Source organism: Cornus florida, unplaced genomic scaffold, assembly GCF_030987335.1.
Source record: "Cornus florida cultivar Cherokee Brave unplaced genomic scaffold, ASM3098733v1 CherokeeBrave_3.0.0_Hap2_Chr01, whole genome shotgun sequence".
Lineage (NCBI taxonomy): Eukaryota > Viridiplantae > Streptophyta > Magnoliopsida > Cornales > Cornaceae > Cornus > Cornus florida.
This window is the reverse complement of record NW_026775571.1, coordinates 89,096,292-89,106,739: the sequence shown is the minus strand read 5'-3', so window position 1 is coordinate 89,106,739 and position 10,448 is coordinate 89,096,292. Positions and strand designations below refer to the sequence as shown.

Sequence of the window (10,448 nt, the reverse complement as noted above, 5' to 3'; positions counted from 1 at the left end):
TTTTAAAAAATATTTAAATGTAATATTTGGTCAAATTTGAGTGATGGAGTAAAACTAACCCTTTATTTTTATATTGTTTTATAAGTTTGGTCTAAATTTGCAAACTTATGCAACTAAAAAAGAATATACTCCGTAAATAAATATTTACAGGAATACAATGGAGCAAGATTTATTATTCTTCAAGTATAATTTAATTTCCGAACACAATTTTAAGTAGAAACCAATTCCGTTTCCAATTCTAATTTCAAATATTTGATTCAAAAATAGAAAGTAAAAAATCGTTCACCTTTTTAATTTAGCTGAGTATTAGGGGTTTGTTTTGCTCATCGTCTCTCTACGCTCACTCACAGTCTCTCTTACGATGGTGGGTTTCGACGTAGGTGCTATGCCGTTCAACCCCGAAGGTTGGGGTCCACCGGAATCCTCCTCCCCTCTCCTCTCCAACCACCCCGTCAACGTCCCTTTCGCCCCATTCTCTCGCTCTGACAAGCTCGGCCGAATCGCCGACTGGACCCGAAACTACAACCCGAACCGCAACCAAAACAACCCCCGTAACGCCGCCGACTCCGTCTTCGACTTCACAGGCGACGACACCCTCGGTGCCCTCGCCGCCGACGATGACTCCTCCTTCCGCCTCGTCGACGGCAAGCCTCCGCCGCGCCCCAAGTTCGGCCCCAAATGGCGGTTCCAGCATCAGCGCAACCAGCTCCCCCAACGCCGCGACGAGGAGGTCGAGGCCCGGAAGCGCGAAGCCGAGAAGGATCGCGCTCGCCGCGACCGCCTCTACCACCTCAACCGCTCCGGCGGAAACGCGCAGCGCCGCGAAGCCGCCGCCTTCAAGTCCTCCGTCGATATTCAGCCGGACTGGAACATGCTCGAACAGATCCCCTTCTCGACGATCACCAAGCTATCCTTCTCCGTCCCCGAACCGGAGGACCTCCTACTCTGCGGCGCGCTCGAGTCCTACGACCGATCCTACGATCGGGTCACTCCGAGGAACGAGCGCCGTCTCGAGCGGTTCAAGAATCGGAATTTCTTCAAGGTCACCACCACAGACGACCCCGTCATCCGCCGACTCGCCAACGAGGACAAGGCCACGGTTTTCGCCACCGACTCGATCCTCTCGACTCTGATGTGCGCTCCGAGGTCAGTGTACTCTTGGGATATTGTGATTCAGCGAGTTGGGAACAAATTGTTCTTTGATAAACGAGATGGGTCACAGCTAGATTTGCTTTCTGTTCATGAAACATCCCAAGAACCCTTGCCTGAAGCCAAGGACGATATCAATTCGGCGTATTCATTGAGTGTTGAGGCTGCTTATATTAACCAGAATTTCTCTCAACAGGTTCTTATTAGGGATGGAAATAAGGTGACCTTTGAAGAGCCGAATCCGTTCGCGAATGAGGGCGAAGAGGTTGCCTCTGTTGGGTATAGGTACAGAAGGTGGAAGCTTGATGATGAAATGTATCTTGTGGCTCGGTGTGAGGTTCAGAGTGTTGTTGAGGTTAACGAAAAGAGGTCGTTTCTTACTTTGAATGCCCTTAATGAGTTTGATCCCAAGTACTCTGGTGTTGATTGGAGGCAGAAGTTGGAGACTCAGAGAGGTGCGGTTTTGGCGACCGAGTTGAAGAACAATGCTAACAAATTGGCTAAGTGGACTGCTCAATCTCTGTTGGCGAGTGCCGATATGATGAAGTTGGGTTATGTTTCTAGGGTTCATCCCCGTGATCATTTTAACCATGTTATTTTGGCTGTGGTTGGATATAAGCCGAGGGACTTTGCGGCACAAATCAATTTGAACACTTCGAATATGTGGGGTATTGTGAAGTCTATTGTGGACTTGTGCATGAAATTGAATGAGGGGAAGTATGTGCTTGTGAAGGATCCGTCAAAGCCACAAGTGAGGATTTATGAGGTTCCAGCTGATGCATTTGAGAATGATTATGTGGAGGAACCACTGCCAGAGGATGAACAGGTGCAGCCACCTGCAGAGAATGAGGATGGTGGGGTAGCAAATGCAGCTACAAGTGAGGTGGAGGCCAAAGAGATTAAAGCAGAGGCTTGAAGGATAATGACTGCTGTGCCGAGTATGATTTTCTGTCTACTTTTTCCTACAATGTCTTTCTTTCTGTTGGTTAAATTCAATATGCTTTAGGGTTGAAGACTATTAGTTTCAAATTTGGATGAATTGTCTAATGTATTGAGACCTATGCAAGTGATGATGTGCACAATGAGCTTGCAATTTTTTTCAAATGGATCTAATTTTGAGAATGGCTTGGAACTGAAAATTTACTTTGTGGTGTGTGTGAATTTGACATACATAGTAATTTGTTTTAGCATTGTTGTTGCTGTGAATTTGACATATATTGTTACTTTTCAATCCACGTGTTGTAGGTTTGGTTATAAATCATAGTAAACTGACAAGTCCCTGAGTTTTTACTGTTATGTTTGCGAAAACTAATACTAACACCTCTATCATAGATGGTTCATTCAATTTCTAGTAGAGGAGTGATGGTCCGATCTTTCGATATATATAATTATAATGTGTTTGTGTGTATCATTTATATGGTGATTGAATCGGTGGTGATGCAGTGGAAGATGAGACAGAAATTGATGAGAATTTTTTAGGGAGAGAGAAATAATGAGGTGAATATATCTATACAGTGAAAAGGGTATAGACTGTATAGTTGTTTACTAAATTATTTTAATGGGTAAATACTAAGTAGGTCATTCCAGAAGATGTCAGGTGACAAATCTAACCTTTTTCTAACCATTGTTTAACCTTTAATTAATAAATTACCCTTTTAATCTTTGTTTATTGGAAAGACCTTCCCGTTATATAAAAAAAAAAAAGAAGAAGAAGAAGAAGACATTCACCCAATTAGGATCCCCTTACCTTTGTTTATTATTTAGATTACTTGTTAATATCTTTTTATGGTTGTCTTAATGTAAATTTCAAGAAATAACAGATACACACACTTATAAACATTGACCTTTGACTTAGATCTTATTGCTTAAGGTCCATTCTAGTGATTAAAAAACTACAGCTAATAAAATTTATCGATTCTAGTTACACATTGGCCAACACTTCCTTTTTTTTTAGATAAGTCACTTTGATCAACACTTCTGATACCATTATACTGTGATAGTTATCATCATGTGAGTTGATATTTTGAATTAAAACTATTTGACCACGTAGTTTTAAACTTATAAGTATTTTGTCACCCCGCCCCCCACCCGGTTCTTTCTTTTTGTCATAAAGCTAGTACTTTTAAGTTTATATAGTTATAGCTGAGGATTGATATACCGAGGTCTCTAGAGGTGGCAATTCGTGTTGGTGGGCCGTGTTCATGTCGTGTCAAGACATAGGTAACTTGATAAATGGGTTGACATGAACACAACATGATTATTATTCGTGTCAAGGAACACGACACGATTATTATACGGGTAATGCATAACCTATTTAATAAATAGGTCAAAACTTGACACGACACAAAATGACACGACAAACACAACACATTTATTTGACAGATTTAACTAAACGGATCCTTTTTGACATTAACACGAATTGACATGTTTATTTAAACAGGTTCATCGTGTTGTAAACGGGTTGGTGGGTCAAACACGAACATGACATCTTTAATTACTGTATAAATTCAAGTCGAACGATTATGACACAAACACGATTAACCCAAACCCAGTTATTCCGTGTTGTATTAAAGTCGTGTTAAAGTCAAATATTGCCTCTCCTAGAGGTCTCATAGCATGTGCACAAGGCTAAACGAAAGACGCGAGCCTGTTCTATTTTTCAACACCTGTTCCATAGGCTCGTATGCATGTGTCCTTGAGTTAAGGAGATGGAACCATAGTCTGAGACCATTTGACCAGAGCATTGTTAACAACCTTTAACAGCATTGTAGTCATTGCCCCATTAGAGCATTAATGGCTCGTCCTCGACAAATTTGATCTGGTTTTGAATGGTCATGTGGTTGTTACTTTAAATCCTGTTTTGCTAAGGGCCATTTTGGTGCAGTGAGGTTGTCAAGTATTAGAAAACAAGCTTGAATCTTAAGAGCAGTCGCTTTGTGAAATAATGTGGAATTAGGCCTATATCTAGTTTTCCATAACTAGTGCCGACCACATTGGGTAATAATCTTTTTACTAAATTGTTAAAGTAGTAATTGGGTAGGTTGGCATAGTTGTTAAAGGTACACCTAGACTTCAAAAAAGCCTCAGGCTCATTAGTAGCTCAATCAGAGCTTCTCAGCCTACTACAGGCTCTGCTCCTTCAGCCAGACTTGTGCGTTTTCGTTGGCTTCAGGCTAAAATAATGCGTCTTATTTTTTAATTATCTATCATATCGTTTTCTATTCTTTATAAATGATCATTAAATTACATGCTCTACATAACATCCTTAAATTACCTGCTATACGTAACATCCTCTATTACATGTACTCTCCTATTTTCCTTAAAATGCCCATGTAAACATGACACGACCTGGGTTTGGATACGAACCCAAATTGGTCATCCCAATCCTTCACGTGGCTTGATTGAAGCAGAAAAAAAAACTCAAAATTTAGAGCAGACATGAATTTCCTATTTGCGAGAGAGATGGAAACCCTTTTCTTTTATCACATTCCATTTAATTTGAGTAATAATTGAGTATATTCTTATAAAAGAATAACATTAAATATTACACTATAATAAAACACACAAATTTTTTAAATGCTTGGTATGTGTTTATCTAACTTTTGGGCACAAATCTCCCCATATTCTAAGATTCGGGACTTGAGGATGTCCAACACTTACATACACACCTGCACTCTATACAGTATACACTTATTAGAATCTGGATAACATGGACAACATCTAGTCGTATTCCATGGAGTCACATTACTTAATCTTATCACATATTTGAATGAATTCATGAACCTATGATTGACTACTTACACTAATTGTGCCTAATGATTGATATGATAATGTAATACATGTTTGAAATCTACAATATTATTACTTTTTATTTTTTATTGTTGCACAATTTTCATTATATTTGATTTAGTTAAAGCATGTTTATTCCAAGGGCCTTGTAGCCTAGTGGTATCTCCTCTACCTCCCAAAGTGGATGGTGAGGGTTCAAGTCTCCATAGGGGCAAATGGGGGTGTGAGTTTCTTGCCAATGACAATATGTTCGTTGATTTACCTGATTCTATTAGTTGATATGTCAAAATTTTTATTTTTCAAAAAAACTTTGAATAGTAATTGAATTACCATGCAAATCGGAAAGATCTCTATGGATGTTTATTTAGCTAATCCATTGAATTGATATGCTGAAAATTTTCTTTATTTTGATATTGACTAGTTTGTGTTGCATATTTTAATTTTTGGTTCCCTAAATTATATTTAATATTCTTTTTTGTCAGATAAGTCTCTTGCTTCAAACAGGCTCGCGCCTTGCATTCCGCTTTGTGCTTAGGCTCTAGGAGACCTTGGTGCCTTGGTGCGCCTTGAGTCTTTCATGACTATGGATTGGCTAAAGCAATGCTTTTAGTTATCAATATATACAATTCAAAATATGTAACGTAACTATTCATAACTTTTTGGTTAATGGTTTTTTTGGCATATTAGAACCAAGAGGGTCATCTATATTCAAATATGCATTGCATTTACTAGATCAAATATTGCTTAAAAATGTGAAACAATCAAATGTTAGTCATATAAATATAGACATATATTATATTAAAATAAGTATATAGAATTAAGAACTTGACATATTTGATGCAGTAGTTAATCATAATAAAAAAAGTATTTGATATGATTCAATTGTTAAAAACTATTGGCATGTTCTTTCTTAGCCTTGGGCATACTAAAAGTTTGCATTTGAGGATTTATGTGTCCCTGACGAAAGTGGCCTGCCCCGAAGTAGGTTTGAGGCACTTTAGCTTTCGCTTTATAACTCAGCTTTTCAGGGCCTAGGCGTGTTTAACAACTATGTGCTGACCCCCATTTGTCATTATATCTTCTACTCAACAAGATTCACAAACTATTCATTTTTAGTGGACACAAGCATTTTCATAATGTACACAAGTTTTAATAAAAAGGAGCTTTAGCTTTGGTGCTACAAATCTCGAGTTTTTTTTAGGAGCCTAGGTGTGTTTAACAGCAAGCATTTGTGTAGCGTATACAAGTTTACAACTGTAATTTTACTTGAACCATCTAATAAATGATATCTGATTAGGCGTGGTATGTCCTACGTAGTGTGGGATGGGTTTGGCTCCATTTCTTAGTAAACAATGTGCCACATTGTAGTAACACAGTAACCTAGTATATGTGTACATGAATGCATACTTACATATATTTGAATGCATACTTACATTTTATATTTTGCTGCGTATTTATGTGCGGATGTACTCCTAGTCTTCTAAACATCAATTTTATTAAATTTGGTAATATATTTTTTTAATATAAACTTTAATTATGGTAATGTATGCCCTTCTATTTTTTAAAGGTTTGGTTAAGAATGAAAAGAGATCAAAAGATATCTATTGTGAGTTCTCATATTACCCATCCATAGTTCAAATTGTTTTTCATAAAAACATTGATTAACCCACTAAATAGTGGGAACATGAGCTAGTGGATTGAGTTTACTGGCTGTAAGTTGTGCTGTGAAAGTGCCCGGGCAAGTAGTTGAGTGACATGGCTATTTTAGGGGGCTATATGGCTAGGTATGTTAGTAGCAGACTAGTTACTCCATCAATATTTGAAGCGTAAGCTTTAAACATACTACTATAACATAATATTTTATTGGTAAATTAGATAATAGTTCAACATTCGAAACATATCTAGCTTTTAGAGGAACTAATATTTGATCTTAATTATAAATTACTTCAAATGTTGGTACAAATGCAGAAACAGAATATGACCGATTATAAGTCGAGTAGAAGGGTCTTTAGTCTCTTCTTCATTGGGTAACTCTCTCTCTCTCTCACACACACACACAGTGTGCTATGTTTACACAATGGATGTTATATAGTCTTCACGATTATACCATGACTACCTTTCCCTATGACATGAATGGGTTAATTGGAATAATCAATCAGCTGTGTAAGGGTCGGCTCTAGTAGTACGGTTAGCTGCTCTTGGCATGATATGAATGCTTGTTTTTAGCTTTTCGCCTCTTCATGTTGTTTGAGTTTGGATTAGGATCTGCAATTAGTTTTGTTACTGAAACCCTTTTCGACTATTCAATTTCAAATTGTCTAGGAAAGTTGTTCCTCTTAATCTTGATTTCAATGCACCTGCTCGCAAAAAATTGGCCATACTTTATGTTGTGATGTGAACAGTGATCACTGGTTATTTTAACAATGTTTGACCAAAAGATAAAGGAGAAGCTTCTGGTCTTGAACTGTTTTTTAGTTTTTGTTCTATTTTGAAACCCGACTCTAAAACTATTCTGTATGGAAAATTCATTTTTTGCCTGAAATTTAAACTCAGATATTTAATATTTGTATTCAACCAAATGAAAAATGTTAAGCCAGATTTGAAAGTTAAGCCTGATTTCCATTATGGCCTGGGTTATTTACGAAAACGATTGTTCTATACATTGTGTATATGATGAGTGCGTTTCACCCAAGGTCTTGTTCAGGAATTATCTTTTTGTATATGATTTGTGTAATTTTCAATCAGAACTGTTGCAATCATTTTCAAGAGTTAAACAAGTGGCCATTTATTTAAAAACTGTCATCCAAAATGTATATGCTTGCAGTTTCTTTGTGGATGTGAAATATTTTATTGAAATTAGTATCTTTATTATCTATCTCCAAAATGGGTTTTTCATGCTGTTGATGCTACGGAGTTGCATTTTAACGAATGATCTAAATTATAATAATCTTGACTGTGGCTTCACTTTATTGATGTATATTGTAGGTTCGATTTTACGTGCTCCTTCCAGTGTCACCTTTTCCCCTCTATAAAATGATTTGATGCTTCCTGTTCTGATTTTGTCTTATCACTGTATTTTTTTCGTTCATTTGGTGGACTGATAAGTTATATCCTAAAATTCCAGGATTTCAAATAAAACAACTTGGTAGCAATGGAAGAGGCAGAATAGAAAGTTTGAGGTACCTGTTATGTATTATAATTGTTGCTTCTTACTGAACTTTTGTTCGGTAATCTTTTTGATCAAACAATGTTATGAATTCTTTTTCTGTTTTCAGCGTTGCTCTTGAATGTTATGAATGAATAAATATTTGCATGGACATCTGGGTTTTATTCAACAGATGTGTTCATTACGGTGTTGGACTTGTTCAATTGATGAATGTTGTTTTTGGGGGATTGATTGGGGAGTCATTTAAACGTTGGTGATTTAGTTTCCTTAATATATAAAAGATAAACATTAAACCTATTTCTTTTCTTCTACTGGCTTTTTGGTTGCCGACTTGAACACGACATGAGATAAATATATTTGGAATTTGTTTAATAGTGTTAAAGAGTCATTTATCAAAGAAATTCAAAATAGCAAGGATAGAAGAATAAAATGGGGTAGTTGGAGGTACCTGATCAGCCATTGCTATGTGCATTGTATGGGGCTCTTTGACTTCATATCTTAGGAGGATTGGGATTCCACTTTCTAACCATATGAAGCGAAATTTAGGGTTGTTAAATTGGCTTTTTTTAAAGTTGGGAAGACTGAGTGTTGTTAAATTGGCTTTTCTGAAAAATGGGGAGGTCGGAGTTTCAATACCAAGTCGTAACCTTATACTTTCGATTTTGACCCGACAACCTTAAAGTCGATAACCTTATATTTGGCTTGTTTAATTAAATATGTCGGGTCAATATGATTACAACCCATCCTGTTTGTTTAATTTTATTAAATTGCCTTTACATATTATGATATATTACTAAATTAGATTAAGTACGTGTGTGTGTGTGTGTGTAACCCTAGCCCTAGCCCCTTATTTCATTTCATGATCTCGACGCTTGAGAGACAGAGAGGCGACGGCAAGATCAATCCATTGTCGCCGATAACCTATCAAACCATCAACCTCATGTGACATACTATGATATATTATAATATTACTAAAATAAGTTAAATGAATTATGTATATACACAAGAAGAAACCCTGGCCCTCATTTCGTTTTATGTCTGAAGTCTCGCGAAAAAAAATAAAAAAAGAGCCACGAGAATAGATGGCAAAAATTCCCACCCTGGCAGAGTCCCATCCCGCTTGGGGCGGTTTTGAAGAACCGATTATGTAAATAGGGACAAGGATGGAGATTGTTTTGAAAAATCCAACAGGTTTTGGAATGATTATGGGGGTAAAAAAAATTAAACGGGGATGGGGATGGAAAATAAGAACCCTGTCCCATCTCAAACCGCTCCATTGCCATCCTTACTGTTTACTAATATCCTAAGAATATGTGGCACATTTGTTATGCATTTTGTCGGTTCTTGATCCATTTATTACCTAGGTTTTGCAGCTCTTGTTGTATTACTAGTTGTTTCTTCGTTGGGTAATTTTTGTGTCAACCTATATATGATACCAATGTTATGCCACGATACAAATTATATGGATGGAATTGTCACCCCTGCAAGCGCTCATGGGCAATTTATGAATAAGATACACAACTAATCTTAGATTGAGTGATAACAAAATAATTTGCAAGATTAATTTTTCGGGGAAACGTTTTTTTTTCTCTCATTAATTATTTCCAAAAATAAATAGTCCCTTTCTCATCATTTTGACTTATTTATTTGGCTAGTTTTTGTCAAAAATAAAAATACACAATTGTGATAAGCATTTTTCCTTAAAATAAATAATAAAGAAGGGAAGATCTATAGGGCTTTTAAGCCAAACCAGGCATAACCCCATATTCGAAAGCCTGCAAGAATTAGATGTTGATGTTACTTCGATTTTTCATTGATAAATTAACAAAATACCATATAGCGATTTTTCATTGATGTTAATATAGCGATTTTCTGATGTTACTTCGATTTTTCATTGATAAATTAACAAAATACTAAACCTAATTTTTTTTTTTTTTTTTTTAATTTTAAAAATGACTGATTGAGGCAGGACTGGGGAGAGAGAAAATGGTTTTAGACAAGATGGGTTTTTAGTACTAAAACTGAGATGGGACCCAACCACCATTGTCACTCCTATTGAATACATCAAACTATTTCAATTTATTGGGTGAGTAGTGTAAAATAATTTAAAATTAATAGATAAATTATTTTAATAATATTTTTTTTCATAAATATCTTACTTAAATCAAATATCAAAAAATAAAATCTAAAATATATTTTACATCCAAATATAATTCACCTCGTTGATTTACGAAATTTAATTTGAAATTTAATAATTGAGTGTACCAAATTCACCTCATTGCGTTACATCCGCATATAAGCTATTTATTGCTCTCACAATCCGACATTTCATATCAAAGCGAAA

The 10,448-nt window shown here is 36.2% G+C and overlaps 1 protein-coding gene across 3 annotated transcripts in view; it reads left to right on the top strand.

The window, feature by feature from the left end:
- The first annotated feature begins 242 nt into the window (after positions 1-242).
- Positions 243-10,448, top strand: part of LOC132305346 (eukaryotic translation initiation factor 3 subunit D-like) — a 57,655-nt gene continuing 47,449 nt past the window's right edge. Inside the window, exons 1-2 of one of the 3 annotated variants that reach the window (XM_059803013.1) lie at positions 243-2,087; positions 5,421-5,621. In XM_059803013.1, coding sequence (XP_059658996.1) covers positions 362-2,065 — 1,704 coding nt within the window. In that variant the 5' untranslated portion in view covers positions 243-361 and the 3' untranslated portion in view covers positions 2,066-2,087; positions 5,421-5,621. Of the gene's footprint in view, positions 2,088-5,420; positions 5,622-8,062; positions 8,256-10,448 lie in introns of those variants that run through there. The other 2 variants (XM_059803005.1, XM_059803008.1) reach the window with 2 other exon arrangements.